Raw genomic sequence first — 23,217 nt, 5'->3', positions numbered from 1 at the left:
ACAATATGGCTTGTTCCTTTAGGGAAAATTTCATCTTGATGATGATAATACAGTAGAAAAAAATGTGCCAACTGAGAATCTGAAAAATTAAGGAAATTTTGTGCCCTTATGGCTCACACCATCAACACACACACACACACACATATACACACACCCATTTTATGTTTCTAAGAATTCATTTTTATACTGTGATTAAGTTCTCTAATGCTTTCCTGCTATATTAAAATGCAATAATTTTTTCAGAAAATGAGAACTGCAATGTTTAGCCATCCGCACATTGTTAAGCTATAATTACACTAAATTGTGTTAATGGCACTTTTGGGATCATTGCCCATATTCAACAGCAAGACTCCCTAAAGCCATCTTTAAGAGCAATTCGCACTGCTCTGTCAAACTTTAATACTCAGATACATAGCATTTGCTCTTCTCTTAATGTCTCTCATCGGTTATGTTAGTGAAGATGATACAACATTAAATTCTCTGCTGTTCTGCTGCTAACCCAGGGCCCTTAGTTACTGGTGCTACACTTGTCAAAGTTGCACTTTACAGTGAGATCGGTAATAGATTTTCCACTCAATATGCTCAGGCAGCATTTGGTTGAAGATCGGAAAACGTGCTCTGGTTTAATAAGGGAAAGTTTCACAATGAGTTGAAGCACAGCAAACTGTATTTATTAACATTTAATATAATTTCTCCCTAATCCTAACCAAAGGGCTCTTGTTGCCTGAAACTAAGCACAGATGGGACTCAGGCTATAAACTTAGTTCACTAATCATGTGCTTCATATGCCCACTATCCATCCCAGCTCTCTCCTTGCAAGTCTGGTCTGGTACATAAATCTAGAGCTTCATTCACTCAAAAAAACATAATCCAGGCAACAGTTACCACACCATTATTGGAAAAACTATTAAGTAAAAGTAAGCAAAATGCACCTATAAATATGATATTGTGTTAAATGATTGAGGCCAAAGCTCCATGTCCCAGCCAATCCATCTTCACCCCCTGATGATCCAGCCTTGAAAAAGGCCTCTTAGTTGTAGTAGGTTAGTAAGCAGTTAACCATCTATGCAAAGTTTTCCTGTTTAAAATAGATGCTGGAGGGTGTTTTTAATGAAGCACAGTTCCGAATCTCAGCTGTGAAGTTCCTTCGATTTCATTTAAATTTAATCTGCAAGGCAAACTAGCTTTCATTCTCCTGAGGCAAACTAGTTGATACTCAAAGTGATAAAGTGTGCGTGGCAGAGGGAGAAAGAGAGAGGACCCAAATGCTTTCTACAAAGCTCTTGGGATGCTCCATCACCTCTAAACAGTGCAGATTGAAAACACTTAACCCCAGGGCAGAATATTAATGCCATACATCCATACAGGGCTGGAGGAACCCATAACTAAGTGAGGGGAGGCATAAATAGTGCCCTCATTCTGTCTACAATCAAGTGGCCTGACTGCATCATATCAGCCTGTTTCCATTACACTGGTCCTGGTTCCCATGGCCCTTTAGAATGTCTGGTAATGAAAACCTCTGTCACAGCCGAGAGAAACCCCAGCCAGTCTATCTAGTCAAATTCTGCGCTCATCAGTTATGCAACCTGCAAGCAGTGGGGCAAATTATTTATTTTTAGCCTAATGGACAAGCATGTGCTGATTAAATGTGAGAAAAGAAATATAATCTAGCCTGACATGTTCACACCTGCTCTCTAAGATTGTGAAAAGATAATGTGGCAAGCATAGGAAATACTGCTAGTGAGGAAGCAGTTAAAGTTAAAGTTAGAGCTGCTATAATCAATATTTTTTACAATGGATCATTGTAAAAAACATTGAGTCAAGTCATTTGCAGTTGCTTACAAGACAGCACCATCCAAACATTTGCCAAAACTGTTGTAGTGTTGTAAAAGGATTCTCCTCATATTTGGATCATCAATGATACATCACTCAAATGTGGAGACATGGTGTCTGTTCAGAAATGTTCTTGACAAACACAGGGACTCGCTATTGTGCTGCATGCTCCAGCAAAGACCATGTTTGTTGATCTATGACGTTCTAATGGTATGGTGTGAAGTAACAAATGAGAAACTGTCACTGGAGATATAGTGTGCTTTGCTCTTTCATTGCCAAGGTGCCTGATTGATGAATTCCTCACATCACAACTCCTTCGAAACTCCGCTGGCACTGTGAGAGCGACATCAAGGAAACAAATGGATGTGTGGCTAGAGTGGATGTTGTACAAAACAAAGCCCTTATGTAAGAGGAAACTTGAAGTCCCAATACTCTCAGGGCAAAACCACCACATCCCATCAACAGATACTACTCAGCTTTTCTTCCATCTCATACATTTGCTAGTTGTCACTTACATTCTGGCCGCAGGCGTGCAGGCTGTGCTTCACTTCAGGATTCTGCTTGTTGTGCTTTCCTAGCTTGGACACATACAGAGATGAAGATCCTCGATAAGACGGGCAGTGATTTAGCATCGATGCAGGTCATTAAGAAAAGTTGTGATGGTTGGAATATAAAGTAAAAGACATGTTACTGGAGGTTCACTGTTCATTGTTTCAGGATAAAAGTGTTTTTTTCGGTTTTCTGAAAGCACTTTAGAAACATGCATACAGTATTCTCATTACTGACATATAAGAGCAGAATCAGTTGGCTTATTAAATAGAATAGTTGCTTCAGAAGTTTTCAAATCATCAGATTTTCATGGTGTAAAATTGGTTACAGATCACGTTATCCCCAGTGGACAAATCCTAATGATCGTGACTCTCATCTATCAGTCAAATAGATACATTTTCATTTATGTTGTGAAATATGAAACATCTCTTTGATGAACTGAAACACGGTTTACAGTCATTTGTGATCCTCATACAATAAATAAGGACTTTATTGTTTTCGGTAGTAAAATATCTCAACAAATATTACATAGATTGCTATGAAATTTGTTTGCCACGCTGCAATGATTTTTTTTTACAGTAGATGCTGGTAAATTGTTACAGTATATAAGTAAGATGACGATATACTGTACGCTGGTGATAAAATATGCAAAAGTATGACAGGTCTATCAACAATACACTGAGTTCGACTTTACAGAGAGTTGACCACACCAATAGCAAGTTCTCCCTGTGCTTTGTCCGGCTTGTTGCACCATCATTTATTACACAAACAACTGCAAAAACCCCAAACCATTAGGATTCTGGCCTGGTTAGTCCATCCATCACTCTCAGGTTTGTGTGGTTTAGAAAATACTAAGCTGGATATGTGAACATTCACTTATTTAGGTTTTCCAACTGAGCAGACCCACAGATATGCTATTACCACGGGAGCAAAATACATCATTGTCGAGTGTTGAGGAGAGTTCTTAGCACGGAGCACCCATGCTGGAGAAAAACAACAGGCAGAGCAGGTAAGGTTGATAGAGTGTGACGTGCTCCTGTGTCCTGCTGAATCTGCAGGCGGGATCAGGGATAAAACCGTAGATGAGTCAGATGAGCAGAGTAATCATTCTTACTCCTCAGATTATACAGGCTTGTAGGCAGGCAGCAGATGCCAACCACAGAGAGGCTATACACTGAGAAAGGAGTCTGTGGTCAGAGGAAGTGGCTTTGTGGTTAGGGGGCAGCAGCTTGTTTTGTAGTCAAGGGCCTTACACTAGATGAATTAGACAGAATGGAATAAAGATTGGCTTAAAGATTTCTTTTTTTTCCATTTTCGTAGAGCAAGACCTTATAATTCCTCTTTTGGATAAAATATCTGAACCTGTGTCTGTATAAGGAAGAGTGGAATTTTTAACTTTTAAAGGCTAAATAAACAGATCTGATCTCAAAAACTGAGATAGCAAAGGTATTCTAAACACCTTAATGAGGAACTGAGGCAACAAATCAAAAAAATTATATAATGTTTGTTATAAAAACCTGTTTTTTTCCATTTTAAAGTTTCTTCTTTGCATTGTGAATTTCGTCTTTGGCCTTTGTCAAGCAATCAAAAATCACCTCAACCGTGACCTGCAACAGATCAGGAATTCTGTTTTAGCCCACATTAATGACATGTCTGAGTTAAATACACCATCTGAGAATGACCTCCCTGTGCAGTCAGGCTAGCGCTGACTGCAACACTCCTCCGCCCTGGTGGGGCCACTGTACTGGCACCAGGGATTTACCACACTCATGGTCCATGAGGTGAGACACAAATTTAAAGCAGGGACCTTTCCGTCTTTTCCATGAAGCTACCTGCTTTGTAGATGAGCAGGTACATATAATCCAACAGGTAGATATAAACTTATAGTATTACATAGTTAGTTATTTACCATCTCCTGTCAGTGTTACATTGCACATCAGTATCCACTCACTGGGCTGCTGAGTAAACTAATGTGCAGAGAGCAGAAGAGACTACTTTAATTTCCTGGCAGCTTCTGTTCACTGAATCTGTTTCTTCAATGTGGATCTGCAGCAGGTAGCAGAGTAGCATGATGCTAATGCAGCTTCTCAGTCAACGCTCAACACTCTTACTAAGTACTTCAAGGCCAGATGGAAACGACGTATGTTTCTGCTGAGGCTTTACTGAGATCATCTCCATGGTCAGGAAACCTTAAGCAGGAATTCTCATTTGGTCTTTAAAGCAAAGGGTTCATCCATAGTTGTGACGTAATGGGAATATAATCTGGTCAGAAAATCCTATTAAGAAATTCACCAAGACATCAGGCTGTGTACTTCTGGTCTCAAGGCTTCTTAATTCCAGCAGGAAGGAAACCTAATTCGAGTAAGGGCAGTGTTGATCAATTTTGGAGGCTTACCATTCTGGTGATTTGTACTTCTACATCTAATGCAGGGCTTTTAATGATTTAATTCAGATAATGTTTGGAACTCCCAACTACTACTGTTAATATTCAATAGAAATACTAGTTTTTTCTTATTTTTCTTTTTGTACAGGAATATATATAAGACCTGACAAAATACTGACAAATATCAGAGATGTTAAAAATTTGAAAAAAATCTTTCCATAAGAGTCCATTTTCTTCTTCTTATATTATTATTATATATAATATATTGGTCAGTTTGAATATAATGAGTGTTTTTATGACGATGGATTATCATTGGGCATCCACAGGTCAAATGTTTAATGCCACATAAATGTCATAAGTTGCATGTGTTCAAATAGAAGCTAATTTGGCAGTGCAGGAGTAACAACCCACTTACTTTACTGCAGTAACATAGGTCATACATAATTAGATTATTGTTTTTCAGTACACCTGACATTAAAGCTTAAAATGAAACATTTGTCCTCCTAGAACTAAGAGGAAGATCTGTCCTCTTGTAAGCTGCAATAAACAGTTTCACTCAAGCGCCACTCTCTGACCTCACCATCATGGGAGTACTTCAGGCATATGGGACACAGCTGGTATCTGATTTACTATACGACAGAAAAAGATTTACTGGTCGACAGAAAAACATCATTGGCCTGAATGCCTCCAGCCACACTGGAGCTCGACTGGGGATATTGCAGACTTAAGTATATAGGGAGAGTTTTAGGTCTATTGCCAAATAGGGCAGACAATGAGCTAAATGAATATATAAGTTAAAAGAAGAATGTGTGTGCAATAAGTAATTTGCAGAAATACATGTTAGTAAAACATTAATATGACATATCATAGCGAAACGATCAGGACAGGTACAATAAGTTTTATTCAGAGTCTGAAAAAGGCCAAACAGTCTTGACGTACAGTGGGTTCACTGGCACTGTCTGAGGTTTCCTCTAGGAAACTTCTAAGTTGACCAGTTGATTATGAATACTGCGATTTCCCAGAGAAACCATGAAAATCAGTGGCATGAGTTGGTCGTAACGAACTGTTTGGAGGATTGCCATGTGCCTAAATTGTTTATATCCTTGCAGCGTAGTGTTGTAATTGAGACTAGAACACACACTAGTACCTAAAAATCTATTTTATTGAATTGTGATGAAAGACTGGACCACATTTGTTTTTCTTTAACCGTGTTTTATGCAGTGTTTTGCCCAAATGGATACACAAAAGCCACATGCGCATTCTGTGGAATAAAATTAATGATGTATTATATTGAAATCTTATACAAGTGGACTTTGGCTCATTATTGATTATCCAACCAGTTAGATACATCAAATCCTATAACCTGAATATTGAAAAAAATGCCTGAACAAAAGTCATTTACTGAGGTTTAAGGTGAAGATTAAAGCAGGAGGACAGAAAACACTGCACAATGCCCTCTTGGTCTGCATGCAAGGTTTCTTCCTGACCTCACCTTGTAGCCTCCCAAGAGACTCAATATGGACAAATCTGTCTCGCTGTTGCTGCTTGAGTTGTTGCTCTGACTTAGATGAGACACAGCAGATGTGAAGTGGTTTACTGACAAAGGGACACAAAGTTTATTTGGGTGTAAAGTTATGTAGAGTCAGGGTGTACTGCAGTCAATGCTGCCTTCACAGTATCAGCAAACTTTGTGACTTTAAGTAGTGAACTTTTCAGCATAAACTGCGCAGTTCAGCATTTTCCTACCTGCCTGTTCCGACCTGTTTTGTTTTCATTCTGCAAGTGCACATTTGTCTTACACGGTGCTCCAGATGAGGTCGCCAGCTAAATTATATGCAGCTGTACTGTAAAGCCCATTTTTGATGTACAATATGATTTTACAAAACTCAATGACAATAAGCATTGACAGAGATCTTATAGAATATTATCACCCACATTAACATCAGTTTAGGTATTATCTAATCATTCTCCTCACATTCTTTTGAGCATTGTGATTAATTTATCGTGTCCAGAGTAAAAAAAGTAAGAGACTGAATACATCAATTACTCTCATCAGCTGCCTGTTATACACTTCAGTGTGTGTGACAATCACCAGCTGTTATGCAAAGTTTTCAAGTCATTTATCAGTAATGGATTAACAAATTGGTCAAACTGCGCATGAACTTCCAACATAATAGAAATGAATTAGTGTCTTTTAAATAATAGCAGGATGAAAGTAATAGAAGGTCCATTAATAGTACATGTTAAATTACCTGTCACTGTCAGGGCTTCTTGAGTTACTTTAGCAGCTACATCCTGATTTGAGCAAATGATTGTGAGTCCAATTGTCTTTTTTTTTATTCTAATATCCTCTGGAAATGAAGTGAGCAAGATAGAAAACCATTTTAAATTGAGATGACTGTTTAAATAAACACTGGAAGTTTTGAGATCGGTCCAGTGTGCAACTTGCAGACTTGAAAGAACAGTTAGGCATTCTGGGATATGCATTCTCTGGTGGGATCAATGGAGCACATTGACATCAGTCTCTGTCAGCTGTCTCTGGTCTTTGTGCTAAAACTAGCCAGGTGCTGGCTGTAGCTTCCCGTTTCTCTCATATTTCTCATATACACTGAGTAAACAACATGTGTCATTTCTCTGAACAATAAATGATTTCTTTAGAAGTAAAATCGAACTGACCCGCTACTGTGAAATATCAGCAATAGCATTTTATTCCTTTGGTTATTTTGAGCCATACTGCTGAGCACAGAATGGTAACGTGCACTAAAAGCTCTTCTTTTAATCTTCCTCTGAGAGAAGCTCGTGGTGATCACAAACCCATCCAGTCCACTGAATTTGCCCAGAGACATGTCAGTCACTCTGCGTCTGTGCTTCCGCCTCAACCGCCACACTGTCTATGATATTGGATTTATTCAACCTATGCTGTCTATAATCTGATTGCAGATTTAGTTGATTTAATTTGGAAAGCTTGTGACCAGACCATGCAGGGGTGTTGACAGATAATTAGGCTGTTGTGAGGGGAATCTCTCAGATGAGGCTGTGGGCATGGTGTGTGTGAATGTGTGTGGGTAAGATGAGAGGCTCTTCTTCATATTACATGGGGATGCAGTTGGTAGATTGGGTTGCTTCGACCCACCATGTGTGTACCCAAGGGACTCTGTTCTGCTTGAGAGAGATGATAACACAACCTCTCAAACACAGCTAATGAGCTCTAACAACCTGACTGATGACACTCATGCATTAACCAAACCAATAAGTCTGGTCTTTCTCTTAGCAAAGAGCAGTTTAGGTACACCTCTAGTTTTCCATGATTGTTTCCAAAAAAAAAGAAAAAAAAAAAAGAAATGTTTTCTTTCTCGTTCTAGCTCTTTCTATATTTGACAAATAGAGACAAACAGAGAGGATGCATGGGAAAGGAAGATAGCACAGCAGAGAGAGAGAGAGCAATTGGAAAAGAGACAGTGCCAGTGGCGCACTTTGTGAGAGCAGCATTTTCATGTTGGGAATGAGATATCTGATATTTTCTTGCATAAGTGCTCTAGGCATTGTCATAACTTCTTAAAAACCTTGATTGTTACAATTCAGTGACTATACTGCTCTGAACCAATTTGACATAATTAATATAAACTTCAGATAAACAGCTGAAACTGTGAACTCCGATTTGGATTTTACCTATTTAGGCATCACAGAGTATATGACAGCAGTGATATCATCATTATATCATTATAGGATAATATAACGCAGTTCACTTATGTCACTAAATCTGATTAAAGTTGAAGTCATTTCTAAACAAAATGCTGATCTAATCCCTTCAGTTATTTTAATTTATTATGCCCTACAGCCCAGTTCACTGACAACATTTAGTAACATCTGTGTGCACTACATTCAGACATATACAATTAAGCACACTGCTGGCTTGCTGAGATATGCAGATGTTATGAATTCATTCACAAATGCACACTGTATGTGCACTGTGCCTGTCCAGCTGTGCCACATTTAGGATCCTGGTAAATAATGAGAGCCATGAAGCTGCACTGAAAGCCTGTCAGTGAGCTAAGGATGGAGAATAACTCACTGGCTTTATATTCCAGTCACACACGATCTGTCCACATTAGGACACAAGCCCAGGTCACAGGCTTTAGAAAGACATGGCACCACACTCATTGACCTTTCCCCCAGTGCATTTTCTCATTCTGCATTTTGGATGACAGAAAGCTGTTCCTACCATTTCCAATCTCCGTATACGCAAAGGACTTTAAATTATTCATAGCTGACATAAGCCATTGCGATAGTTTCTTACACAAATACAACCCCGTCTAAAAAGATACTGTATGCACAGTAAATAGTCAGGACATTTCAATCATTTTTAATAAATATGCCAAATTTACTCAACATTTTATTTCCTTGCTTGCAGAGTCACAACTTCAGAAAACTACCTCAGATATCTAGTAGTTCTAAAAACTAATATGTTCTAATATGCATATGTTCTAATATGAATTGCTGTGAAATTTTAGAGTTAGTATTGAGCATTGAAAATTAGGCTGAAGTCCCATCCATCATCAATTAGGCTTTAAGAATTTGATGGATAAATGGGGAACAGTGCTTCAGAAACATTTGTCCTAACAACCGACATTATGCTGGTCAAAGAAATCAATCAGCTGTAATAAAAGAAAATAATTAACAGAAGCCTGAATACAATCAGTTCCTCTTTTCTGATTTTTAAATCTTCTAGAAGAAGACTAAAACAGGCTGTTTGAACACACCTCGCCAGAAAAATTTTTCAGGTTTCTACACTTTTGGACCCATAGAGCACGTGCATTTGGCTCCTCTCACACCTGACAATAATTTACTACTAGTTTGACTTTGAGACAATTTTTATTCCAATAGACCTAATTACTCAAATTATGATAATGTAGTCATTTGAGAAAGATTGATGCTAATGCCTTTTTTCACCTTTTTCATTTTGTTCTGTTAATGTACGGGGGGTGTCATTTGACTTGCAGTCCCTCTGAGTTGTTTTTGTGTGATATCGTACTATACAAATAAGCTTGAACTTGAAGTATATTGAAACTGCCTAACAGCCTGGCTCTGTGCTTGCAGGGGACACTGAAGAACTGTACTCCCTCCCCTGCACTACGCAAAAACAACTATTTGTTTGTTGCTGTGTTGTTTTCAGGGACATCAGCTGATGATCATCTGATTTGTGTGGTGCTACTGACTTCATGTTCCTGCCTGAACCAGCGCTGTGTGCTCTATAACTGCCTGCATTTCTTTCTTTCTAACATTAAGTACAAATATGGCAAAAACAGCTGTTTCACAATTTTAAGGTACATTCATTTGCTCAATGTCTAAGAAAGCATAAGTCTTTTTATTCCAATGGCCTGCTAACCGTAGCCACTATATGGCTTGGGCTACACTCAAAAAGAACTGGTTCAACAATCTCATCACAGGGCAAAAGGTTTGTGCCAAACACCCACACTCAAAGGTGTGGTGCAAAACCAACCTTCATAGAGAAGAGGCAATTTTTAAAGCAGGCGGATAACAGCAGACATTTTCAAGTGTTTTCTGAAAGGCTTTTCTCCACTTTTCATTGTTCACCCAGAATGTGAGAGAAATCTCAGTGTAGAGAAGGATAAATGAACGCTGGAGATAAAAGTTCAAATAAAAGGAACAGCAAGTTGAAAGTGTCTTTTACAATTTATTCTCCCACCATTTGGACAGAGTTTGATAAGTGAACACATTATATGATGAACTGTATACACCTGAACATAGTCAGCTTTTACTGATTGCTTCTTTACATCTAATATATTGTACATAACCACCTTTAAGCTAAAATAATAAAAAAAAAAAAGGAATGTACTGACTTGGGCCTTTTTAAAAATACATTCAGACAGAACCACTTTGGTCCAGATAGGGGAGTGACCCAAGCAGCTGGGTTCAAAAACATACATGGCTATGATCACAGCTTAAATTACATGTATTGATTTAAAATATTAGCAACATTGAATCCTTTTTTACTCAAGATGCACAACATTCCTCTGCTACTGTCAGTTTCCAAACATCTTTCTGGTTGTGCAAAAAGAGAAAAAAACCCCACTACAAATTCACCTCTAAGCAACAGCGGCACCAGTGTATGCCTCATACTCCCAGATCATTTCTGAGTATTTGGGCATTTACCTGCTCTATTACAATCCTGAACAACTGTTGATTAAAAAAATAGCCTCATCTTGCCATGTTTTTACCCACTCAACACCAGCATCTAGTTGAAATAAGAGCTGTTATCAAACTGACAAACACATTGCTGTTGTGCTTTCCTTCTTCCTTAAGCCTTATGTAGGCATGACGTTTGGGAATGTCCTGTGGTGCAATACTGTAAATGCTAGAGTAGGACTGACTCAGAATGACCTCTGACCTCTGACCTCTGAGTGCAGACAGTGGCACTTGTTCATATCAGCACTAGTTGGCCAGTCAATGATTCATCCTACTGTAAAACATCCATAAATCTGGAATAATGACATTACACACATTCAAAAACACACCTGAAAATATAGTCATTCATACACACACGTGTACATGCTGGCATACATGAAAACACTGACAGGAACCAAATAAATCACCTCTATAAACACATATACTGTACACAGTTCTTTGCTATTATAAATTAGCAATGTGTAAATAGTTTTACATATAAAGTGAAGTTGTGTTATTTCTGGCGAAATATTTAGCAACTCAAAGATTTGTTAATGCTGCAGGAGGTGTCCTCTTTTAAAAGAATAATTAATTAAATGCAATATATTCAGAAGCAAACGCACCACTGCTAATTTAGCTTCCTGTGTCTCTGGGTTGCTTACCAGAGAGGCTTTGTTCGAATTTTCAGGTGTAGTTTTATTCCAAAGGTGCCCCCTGCCCCTGCAGACACAGAATACTGCTGAACGCTCGACACATGCAGTCATTCCTCTGTCACCTGTCACATGCACTCATTCCTCTGTCACTGCGTCAGTATCCACACATTTCCCCCGCTCTACAAAAGAGAGAATCACTGCAAATTCACCTCTGAGCAACACTCTGTGCGTCATGCTCCCAGCTGAATTCTCAGTATTGGATATCTACCTGCTCTATCACAATCCTCAGCAGACGTTGATGAAAAATAGCCTTGGCATGCAATTATTTTTAACCCACTCAAAGCCGTTACCTGGCTGCAGTAAATGCACACAGCTATTAACTCAATTACAAACACATCGCTGTTGTGCTCTTATAGAGATCCGGGGCAGATACGGTCATTAGCACAGTCTGTTCTGCTTTTTTGTGCATTTGTACAGTGAAGATACTGATGCGGTGGCACTATTTGACAATGACACTAAATCTGTGTTATCTGCATGCATGACAGCTTATATTTAACAATGCAAAAAGCACCCCTCAGCCAGAAGTGACATGCCATTTTGAGTCAGTGTTGAATTCAAACTTTATGCATATGTGTATTTACAGGTCATATCTATATGCAGTGTATTTTTAGCTTGGATTTGAATGAGCGGTTTACCCTATCAGCTTTCATCTTCAGGGAAGAGTAGGCTATTGTGTAGAAGTTCATATAGCAAATGCCAAAGAGAAAAGAAAATATATTTAATGGCACAGAATTGCAACTATTCCACTTAAAAACACAACTGGCACATTTACAGTTACAACTTTAGCACTTAGCAGAATTCAAGGTTTATACCTATATATAAAAAAAAAAATCAACTTTTATTGTAAAACGCCCAAGTACATCAAGCATTTAGCTTATTTTTAGTTTATCCCATAGCATCTCTTGATCTGTATTTAGCCTCCTTCAAGGTTTATATGTAATCCAGGAATAACCTGGTGAGAGCAGCTGCCAATTTCCCAGGGACCCTGGAGGGGGCCACTTGAGCATCACTGTGGTCACCTTACTGTATGAGGTACAGACAACAACATATGCATTTTTTGTACATTTTCATCAAAGACAGTATAGATAAGAAACCCTTTAGAGATATCAGAGCAAATAAAAAAGCAGTCCCCCCTGTTCCCTAATGTCTAGTTTTCTGCCACTTGTTTGGTCTTCTTTGTGTATGCAGTTCAATGTCCAGTTTGTCTTTAACGTCCAGTACCACAAAACACAGATTTGATACACAGCACAAATTAAAGCAGAGGTTCAGCCAAGGACCCTGTGTCTTTTTTTTTTTTTTTCAGTCGTTGAGGTTTTAGGTTTTTTACGTATTATTTTACATGGCTGTCTGCCTTGAGATGCTGTTGTTGCATTGTTCAACATGCAGCAGCTTCTTACGCTGTCAGACGAACATACACAAATCCGTTCACAAAGCTCACATCACATTACACATCTCAGTATGGATGTGTGTCATATTGTTCTTCATTCTCTGGCTGTGGAGAGGGCTGAGTGCTTGGTCTCTCTATTGTATTGACGCTGATCTTAGAGTGAAGACTGCTCCGACAGCCCTTTACAGCCACTCAGGGCAGTAAGTCAGAGCCAGATAAGAGCACAAAGCCCACCAACCTTCTTCATCAAGTTCTCAATCCCATTCCTTTTTACAGGTGGCTCTCCACATTCTCTCTCTGAGTTTCATAACACTGCACCTTCTCCGTAAGACTGATGTCTTCTATCAGGGTGCAGTTGCTGATGGGTCCCTCATGCAGCAGGGAGACACACTGCCCTGGTCCCTTACTGTGATCCATGCCATTGTGGCAGCTAGACACAAGCATGTGCCTCTCCTCAGGACTGCAGATGGGAGCAGAGGTTTTGGCGATGTCTGGTAGGTGAGGCAGTCGGGAGACGTGGTTCAACAAGCTGCTTGTCTTCATGTTGGGTGTATTGCTGTAAGTGTGGCGATATTCCTCCTCGATGTTCCTCCCTAGCTTCCAGCGTTTCCACTTCTTCAGGATCTCAGACTGCACCTAGGAAATGGTCAGAGACAAAAGTAGATGTAATTTAAAGTGTTAATGTGAAAAATCAGGGGTTAACAAAAGTATTTTGTCATCGAAGCAAGGAGACTCACATCTTTGTTGACAAAGCAGTACAAGATGGCCACCAAGAGACCCTGAGGAGACAACCAATACTGAGTCAATCCACTGCATTAACACATTTCTTTCTTGCACCCTAGTGCACATATCCATTTAGCCACCTGTTTTGCAACAATGGTATTTTGCGAGTTTGTCATTTTGTAACTGAAACACTTTGCAACCACATGGACACTAAAGTATTTTCTGTCTTAAGCCCCACAGCTGCGCCTGTATTTGACTTTGAAATTCTGTTTATCACTGTCTTTGTTAAGGCGATTCCCTTGTTGCTTGACTTAGTCTTTATGTTTATCATCTATGTCTTCTGTCAGTGTCATTACGTGACTGTGTGACAAAGCCAGTTTGCAGTGCAGACAGCATATAATACCTCCTGACACATAAGTAAACACAGTACTTCTCAGTTCTCTGGGGGAAGGAAAATGCAGAGATGCAAACAGTTTTGAGCAGATTTCTAAAGACGCTCGTGTGTGACAACACTTAGAAAAATGGAATTAGAAAGAATTTTGTGGTTTGCTGTTAACTGAGTACAGCATATTTTTGAGATTTGGATTTGATTAAGAATATTTTACATCTGATCTGCACTTGTGCATCTTCTAGTCATCTTACTGACTTCAGATTAAGGCAAGTTAAGACAAGGGCTGTCGTTGCTTTCAAATTTAAGTTAACCCTTTATCTCCTGCATTGCATCTCTTCCCCCAAACAAATTAGGGGAATTACACCTTTGGTATTTCAACTCTCAACCGTTTATGCATTTCACCAGCTAACTCTCACCAAAGCCACTGAGCCCCTGATTCATGTACTCACAGCTAGGACCCAAGATATTTTCCCAAAATAGATTGATGATGCTGTGATATTTGTTAGTGAAAATAAAATTGAACCCAACCTGAAAGGAGGAGAAGAAGAGGTCAGTGAAGAGCTTGGTGAGACGCAGACCGATGGTGGTCTTGGTGGATTCATCAGTGACCAATATAAAGACCACCTGATGGATACCCAGGAGAGGGATCAGGGTTAGAGTCGACTTGGCCAACCTGAGATACAGAAGATGAGGACAGTACAGAATAATTCAAGGGAAAGAAAACACCACAAGTACTGTAGATGGAAGAAATCATTTTAACATTTAAACTCACCTGAACTTGTAATCTGTGTATCTCATTTGGTGCGCTCGTAGTTTTGATACAAGAATTTTGATGATATGAATAAAGATAAGGAAATTTATCTGTGAAAGACAGAGACTAGTCTTAATGGTAAAGGTTTTGATTACATAATGAACAAATCTTAAAGCTTCAGTTCGCCAAAACAGCTAGTTTCAAGATAAAAAGGATTCAATGAGAAAAAACAGCTGCAGCTTTTCTCCTTTTCCATGTCCTTAAAAATACCAACACATTAATGGATTAACTAGCCCACACTGTACACTGTGCAATGCATAGAGTACCTATTTAGGAATTTCATATTTGCATAGACTTGAGCAAAAAATAAAGAAGGAAAGCATGTTCATGCAGGGACAGTTACAAGCACACACACAGACATGCACACACACATAAGGGGAAACTGAAATGGGAAACAGCCCTCCTGTCCCTGTGACATCTCAAACACAGGAATTCCTGTGAGATACAGGCCACTTAACAGAACCTTGAATGCAGGGAAAACGCTGGAACGGCTGTGTAACTGGCCTGACACAAGAGCCATGATAAAGGACTTGTGTAAAAGCACAGGACTGACTTTTCCAGAGCACACCTACAACAAAAGACCTGGTCATAGCATGGTTAGGGTGTGGCTAAACCGAGCAGTTTCTTTAATCAAAAAAATGTTTAACATGTTTCCCTGATGTTAGGTCGAAAGCACAGACAGCCATTTACACGTATTAATAAATGAGATGTGTTTAATATTTTAGAAAAGTGGCAATGCAAGAAGAAAAGTGGCAATGCAAATGCAAGTCCTGGGTACATGTGTAGGATTTCAGAGTGAATACACTTTTTTGCAATAGCATTTTCAATGAAAAATAATAAACATACTTGGCACTCCAGATTTAGGAAATAATCCTTATTATTACCTTATAAAGATGTATAATTTAGAATAAAGAGGGAGACAAAGTAATGAAGATCAGGAGGAAATTACCATAACTGCCAGAAGAATCGGGGAACGGATGATCCACCAGTAATTCATGTTTATATTTTGTTCCCAGCACCTGCAATTAAAAAAAAAAATTTTTTAAATGGATGTAAAGAAAAAAATCCCCTAATTTAGATGAAACTCCTCACATTCTTTTAGATGAGACTTTCCCTACAACACATTTTGTTACCAGCATTTCTCTACCTGGCTGATGAGGCACCACTTTTAAAGCTTTTAAAGCTTTACATACCAACACAATGTTTCCAAGATTTAGGTAGCACCACTGAGAGATTGCATAATAGACATTTTGAATGCTAAATGTTAACATGAAATATTAAGGACATGATAACACACCTGCTCTTCTGATTTCACTTCCATATTTGGCAACAGGGCAAAAGATAAAAAGTGTCTGTCTGAAATGTTAAATTGCAGGCAACTCTTCATGTAGCAGTTACGTGTTAAACTGACCATGAGTTGCTGAGTGTCAACATTCACGTGTTTTGGACCATCTGCCAACTTGATATAATGTGGTGCTGACATGAGTGAGGAATCAACATTAATTGACTGAAATGTAAAATGTTCAGGATATTTTCATACTGGCTACACAACCAACAGTGAGGAAAAGAGAAAAAGGCAGAGTACTGTGGAAAAACTTACTCTTGATTTTCATACAGGTATTTAGACATCACCCAAGGTACAAGGAAAATAAATGGGGTACCTGTGAAGAAATGAGAGCTGACTAAACTCATTTTGCAACAATGGAAATGGACTGTCATAGCTTTTATCTGTTCTGAGATTTCTAAATTCTTTTTTATAGAAAATGCATCATATAAGCACATCTACACAGACACACACCCACAGACACACAAATCAGGCCAGCTCACCCCAGCCAATGCACAGGTAGATTTTGAAGTAATTCTTCTCAGTAAATACAGTGATGACCAGGAGGTTGTGAAGGTAGATGCCTTCCACTAGAAGCCAGTAGCTGTTGGCCATGATACTGTACTGCATCATCACCACGGCAATGCGACAGCTAACCGTTGTCTGCAAGACAGCAGTGAGCTTTTTTTAAAAAAAAAAAAAAAGTTCCAATATTGAACCGTGTTGTTAAACGTTATTTAGTCATGCGTGATGTGACGTGAGAGGTCAATGCTGCAGCAGATGGGAGCCCTGTCTTCCATCGGGGTTTCCAGTGTTGTGTTGTGCTTTTAGTGATCAAACTGTACAACAGCAGCAGCAACTTTAACCCTTTAACCCAACTGTGTAACACAACAAAAAATAACATAGCACTACACATCGGCCTACATGGCAAACCCTCCCCCATTTTATGGTTGTGCCAAATTGCTAAGGACTGTGGCACAACTCTTCGCAAAAAGATCAATTTTGATTTAGAAAAAAAGTTCAAGACCTTCCCTCTTAAAGTACAGTGCTGGGTAAGTACAATTCAGTCCAACATTAATAACAATAATAGCTCCCCCTTAGCATGAATAAAAAATATTTTTCCCTCCCCACCGCTTTTTCTGACCTCTCTTTCCCTTTAATAATCTGTCTGCAGTGCCATAATGATCATTGTAAAAAAAACTTGTTGAGTTGCGGATCAGTACTGACCTCATTGTTGACCAGCAGCTCAACTGGAGGCATAGATGCCTGGGGAAATCCCTGCTCCTGGTCTCTTCTGAGGTCCTGCGATGTGATGTTGGCCTCCCACAGAGCATCCTTGATGAGGATAGACAGCGCTCGCAGAATGAATGAGGCAAACAGGTTCATGTGGATGTTGTTCCTCATGCAGTGCAGTTTCCTGATGAATGAGAGGCCACAAGGGTCTAAAAGGTGTTTTCTTTCACCTTAATTATTTTTCCACTTCCTGCTGCATTTAAAGTAATCTTTACTATTGCAACCATCTGGAATTGTTTCCTAAAACTTCACTTTTATTCTTTTAACTGATAATCACCACTACCTGAAGAATATGAGGATGCCAAGTGCCAACACCAATGCAACCAGTGATAAGGAATATCCCACTGTGTACATGATCCGAATATGGCCATAGTACGGCTGTAAATAAAAAACACAGAACAACACACAGACGTTAGATACTTCTTGCAGTTGTCTGAGAGAGGCAATACTGTATGAGACAGTGGTAGCAGTCTACAGTACTCTGTTGCTTTGCATCTAATATAAACACACTGCTCTACTGATCACTGCCCCCTCCCCATACACGGAGTGACTTTAATTTTGGCAATACCGTTCTCAAAGGTATATCTAGTATGACATACGCATATAACTAAAATTCAGTAAAACAACTTTTATTATTTTAATCTAATCCTTCATTTGAATATTTACACTAATATTCAAAAGTTGCTTCAGTCATTGATCCTGATGTTGCTCTCCCTTGTTTATTGGTTTTCTAAGTGCCATAGTTGTCATTACTGTATAACTGAGATTATATGTCATAACTTTTTCCTGAATGCAAATCTATAGGGATCTATAGGGAAGCATATGGAAATCTTCTTCTCCTTTCGGCTGCTCCCTTCAGGGGACGCCACAGCGAATCATCTGCCTCCATTTAACCCTATACTCTGTATCCTCCTCACCCACACCACCTATCCTCATGTCCTCCTTCACTACGTCCAAGAACCTCCTCTTTGGTCTTCCTCTAGGCCTCCTTCCTGGCAGCTCTAACCTCAGCATCCTTTTACCAATGTATTCACTGTCCCTCCTCTGAACATGTCCAAACCATCTCAATCTGGCTTCCCTGGCTTTTTCTCCAAAACATCTAACATGAGCTGTCCCTCTGATGTCCTCATTCCTGATTCTATCCATCCTTGTCACTCCCAGAGAGAACCTCAACATCTTCAGCTCTGCTACCTCCAGCTCTGCCTCCTGTCTTTGTCTCAGTGCTACTGTCTCTAAACCAGACAACATTGCTGGTCTCACCACTGTCTTGTCCACCTTTCCTTTCATTCTTGCTGACACTCTTTTGTCACACATCACACCTGACACTTTCCTCCACCTGTTCCAACCTGCTTGCACACGTCTCTTCACTTCTTTTCCACACTCTCTGTTACTGTTGACCCTAGGTACTTAAAATCCTCCACCTTCTTCACCTCTACTCCTTGTAACCTCACCGTTCTACTTGAGTCCCTCTCATTTACACACATGTACTCTGTTTTACTGCAGCTAACTTTCATTCCTCTCCTTTCCAGAGCAAACCTCCACCTCTCTAGATTTTCCTCCACCTGCTCCCTGCTCTCACTACAGATGACAATGTCATCTGCAAACATCATGGTCCACAGAGATTCCTGTCTAACCTCATCTGTCAGCCTGTCCATCACCACAGCGAACAAGAAGGGGCTCAAAGCCGATCCTTGGTGCAGTCCCACCTCCACCTTGAACTCCTCTGTCACACCTACAGCACACCTCACCACTGTCTTCCAGCTCTCATACATGTCCTGCACCACTCGAACATACTTCTCTGCCACTTCATACTTCCTCATACAAAATCACAGCTCCTCTCTTGACACCCTGTCATACGCTTTTTCTAAATCTGCAAAGACACAATGCAGCTCCTTCTGGCCTTCTCTGTACATCTCCATCAGCATTCTCAAAGCAAATATTGCATCTGTGATACTCTTTCTTGGCATGAAACCATACTGCTGCTCACAAATGCTCACTTCTGACCTCAGCCTAGCCTCCACTACTCTTTCCTATAGCTTCATTGTGTGACTCATCAGCTTTATTCCTCACTAGTTTCCACAACTCTGTACGTCTCCCTTGTTCTTAAAGATGGGCACCAGTACACTTCTCCTCCATTCCTCAGGCATCCTCTCACTCTCCAAGATCTTGTTAAGTAGCCCAGTCAAAAACTCTACTGCCACCTCTCCTAAACACTTCCATACCTCCACAGGTATGTTGTCAGGACCAACTGCCTTTTCCACTCTTCATCCTCTTCAACACCTTCCTCACTTCATCCTTACTGATCTTTGCTACTTCCTGCTCCACATCAGTCACCTCTTCTACTCTGTGCTCTCTAACATTTCCTTCATTCATCAACTCTTCAAAGTATTCCTTCCATCTTTCCATCACACTTGTGGCTCCTGTCAACACTTGCCATATATTTCCAACACAAGTTGGTCACACATGAAACAGCTGTGGTGCTGCCTAGAGACCCTATGACAAAACAATACATTTGTTTCTTTTGACTACATCTAATATCTTCCAGAATGAACAGAGGTATTTCTTACCAGACTGGGATGATTAGAATCACACTCACTGGTATTCTTCATAGTCACCCACTGGCCGTTTGCATCACATTCCTGATATACCATGCCGTGCTGAACTACACACACACACACACACACACACCCACACACACACGCACAGCCTCTGTGATTTACCGAAAAGTCCAGTCATCAAAGACAGCTGTTTTTCTCTGCAGGATTTTTAAATTTACTCTGCAGCAACAAGGATGTCATAAAGTGCGTATCTATGAAACTATTATCTTTTACCTTGATGGTGCCATGGCAGATACCATGGGCATGGCACACTCACAGTGGTGTTGGGCAGTCCATCAGGCCAGCATGCATAATTGTCAAAAGTCCTGTTGCATACAAGGCCTAAAAATAATACAGGAGTTATTTTTCATTATAGTCACAAAATCCACACAATATTCTCTGCTGCCTATTGCCTAGAGTGGCCTTAGTCATGCAAGATGTCTTTGAAATGATGGCTTCTGTTGACCATTATGGCATCAGTACACATCATGCTTTTTCATCTTGACTTCAGAGTAAGGTCCTCTATCAGTGATCTTCTGCTTTAATTATGTAAGTGCTGCAGAGTGAGAGAGCAGCGCGACATGCAGTTTGCCTTTTTGAAAGATGGAGTGATCACATCCTCCTACTTTATCCCACAACCGTAAACCATGCTAACAGATTATAATGTAACTGAAGGGCACTGTTGTTAGAGTGAACTGAAGTCAGTTTTCAGGCTGTGAAGAGAGCAAGTGTGGTGCACATAGAAAACAACTAAATTGATTTTACAATGGTTTGAGCAGGGGGCAAAAAATGCTGCTGCTTCATAGTCTGGTGCAAATCATAGCTTAGCTGTAATTTTGCACTTATATGTCTAACTGAAAAAAAAATTACCTTAATGCCTACAGTGTTATGTTATTATGGATAACTGGTGATGCCAATCTAGTCAAAAGATAAAGCTACCATTGCTCAGTGGATCTTGGCTGTTGTTGTGTTCACACTCCTCCATGTACAATTTCCAACTCTCCTTCAGCTTATCCAGGGTAGCAGCAGGAGACCCCTAAGAAATCAGTGGTACACAAGGTTGTGAACTTATCGACATAGTATGAGCAGGTTGTAAAGAAAAATGTTGAGAATGTGAGCCTCATACACACCATGAGGATGAATGAAATGCCATTCATCCATTACACTTTACATCGATGTACACAGTAAACTAAGCTAATAAACAACCTATTCTCATGCTGAGGATATAATCCATCAAGATGACAGTGTGTACTACTAATGTGTTGTCAGTATGGGGGAGTGCTTGACTATTGTATGGACAGACTAACTTTTGTACACTGTAATACTCAGGTCATTACAGTTTGTTTAAGCTCTAACACCATGATGCTCTGGCTTATTCCAGAAGGCAGCAGCGCTAAAGAAACAACACCAACTGTCAAGTTCAGCAACTAATGGAAGTTCACAGGGTTGCATGAAGACTGTTTATCCCTGAGGGATGTAGGACCCACCTGGATTCTGCAGGAGACAATGAGGAGTGCCAAAAGGAGGAACAGCCGTGACATCCCTGATTCCTGCTATTGGTGCTGGGAGGGGATTTTGCAGGACGGGGAAAGGGTTTCACCTCATAAGGGGGCTTATCTATGTTCGCCACACTGCCTGGATGACAGGGAGACACACAATCCATCAAAGTTCATTGCAAACACATTACTTATTATCTTGGCTCAGCTCAGCTGTGCAAAGCAAAGGGCTGGGTAAATCTATCACACTACAATACACTAAGAGGTATACCAAGTGAAAATAAAGACGTAATGCCACAGATAACAAGGTGTACAGCTAAATGATGCAGCAGGATAGGCTACCTACAACCAGAACATCAAGCACAAGGGCCATAAGCCTCCAGGAACTGGAGCTGTTTGTCCCATCAGTGGGACAGCTGCGGCTCAGCAGAGCTGCACTCAGTGACTCACAGTTGGCTGCTGTCCACTTTCATCTTAAAGTGTTTGGTTGAGCATGTATCAGTGTTTGCCAGAGGTGACTCACCTGCATATTGATTGACGCCACAAACTCCACAGAGAAATTTGGTTGAAGTCGGAGAACGAAACGAAATCTGAAACGTTTCTGCAAAAAACACCTTGACCATGGAAACATTTTTGGCTAAAACGTTTCAAATTCCATTCTGTTCTAGTCTTGTGGCAAGGAGCAGGATGGTGGAATTTCTTTTGTTTACAGGGTGTAAGGTATTTTTTTCAAGAGATGAGAGCACAATGTGCCATGACAGATGTATGTAATGTATATCACTGAGAAAGCCTGACTTCAAATCCAAAATCGTTTCAGTCTGTATTTTGACCAAACATGTCAACAAGTCTCGGGTGAAACAGCCACCGGGAGATTCCAGTCTAAATGTCCGTCTTTTACGTTACAAAGTTTTACTGGAATTTAGATAATATCAAACTCTAAATGGCCTGTCCAGTGTAATGAAGTTAGTATTAGCTGTAGTACAGACTAAATTTCTTTCCACAGGCACCTGAGGGACCAGAGATACTCTTGTCTATTTTGAGAGTGGGCCAGAGCTGGACCACCTGATATCATATCACTCACCATCAGGCATTAAGACTCAATTCTATTTCCGGGGCTCTTTGTATTTAGATTTCTAGCAATGTACGAGGATTAATACAAAGAAACAGAGGAGGTTTAATTCAAATATCCAGCATCTGTTATTGCTCATTAGCGAGACGAATGTCTGCCAACCACTCTGCATGTAACTGAGTGATGCTTTACACCAACAGCATGAACAAAAAACACCTAAAGTATGTCAGATTGCATATTAAGCCCTTTGACATTAAACATCTGTAAGTCTGAGAAATTAGCTCTTACCAGTGTAAATGATCAGGCATCATTCTGTGAGCGTAGGACTTTTAAGCATGTGTCAGTACAGTAGAGAGGCTGAGAAGCATGTGGGCGAGCACATGCTTTTACTTACATGACTAGTTTTATGCTGGTGTGTAGTGGTTTTCCAAAGATTTCCCCCTTTCTGTCTCTTTGCCTCTT

The 23,217-nt window shown here is 39.9% G+C and overlaps 2 protein-coding genes across 4 annotated transcripts in view; one reads left to right on the top strand and one right to left on the bottom strand.

Moving 5' to 3' along the window:
• The window catches only part of slc25a10a (solute carrier family 25 member 10a), a 58,633-nt gene that overhangs the window by 17,283 nt on the left and 18,133 nt on the right, over window positions 1-23,217 (top strand). The window contains exon 12 of one of the 3 annotated variants that reach the window (XM_026324343.2): window positions 21,572-21,702. The exons of the other annotated variants lie outside the window; for them this stretch is intronic. The gene's annotated coding sequence lies outside the window, so the exon portion shown is untranslated. Of the gene's footprint in view, window positions 1-21,571; window positions 21,703-23,217 lie in introns of those variants that run through there. 3 annotated transcript variants of the gene reach the window in all.
• Window positions 12,358-21,814, bottom strand: gcgra (glucagon receptor a). The gene is made up of 13 exons (XM_033325332.1): window positions 21,678-21,814; window positions 21,130-21,226; window positions 20,425-20,532; window positions 20,161-20,255; window positions 17,877-17,971; window positions 17,528-17,717; window positions 16,804-16,963; window positions 16,577-16,637; window positions 15,926-15,995; window positions 14,938-15,026; window positions 14,694-14,838; window positions 13,789-13,830; window positions 12,358-13,687 (listed from the first exon to the last, which is right to left on the bottom strand). The coding sequence occupies exons 1-13, from the start codon at window positions 21,729-21,731 to the stop codon at window positions 13,322-13,324; spliced, it is 1,572 nt and encodes a 523-aa protein (XP_033181223.1). The 5' UTR covers window positions 21,732-21,814; the 3' UTR covers window positions 12,358-13,321.

The sequence above is a fragment of the Mastacembelus armatus genome, chromosome 8, assembly GCF_900324485.2.
Source record: "Mastacembelus armatus chromosome 8, fMasArm1.2, whole genome shotgun sequence".
Classification (NCBI taxonomy): Eukaryota; Metazoa; Chordata; class Actinopteri; order Synbranchiformes; family Mastacembelidae; genus Mastacembelus; species Mastacembelus armatus.
This window is presented reverse-complemented; position numbering and strand designations above follow the sequence as displayed.

Bases quoted from the DNA above. Each gene is read 5' to 3' on its own strand.
- gcgra (XM_033325332.1), bottom strand. From the start codon at position 21,731: ATGTCACGGCTGTTCCTCCTTTTGGCACTCCTCATTGTCTCCTGCAGA. The intron at 20,533-21,129 runs GTAGCTTTATCT...TATTATTTTTAG, and splicing joins CCAAGATCCACTGAGCAATG to GCCTTGTATGCAACAGGACT. The intron at 17,972-20,160 runs GTAAGAAATACC...TTTTATTTACAG, and splicing joins ATTCTAATCATCCCAGTCTG to CCGTACTATGGCCATATTCG.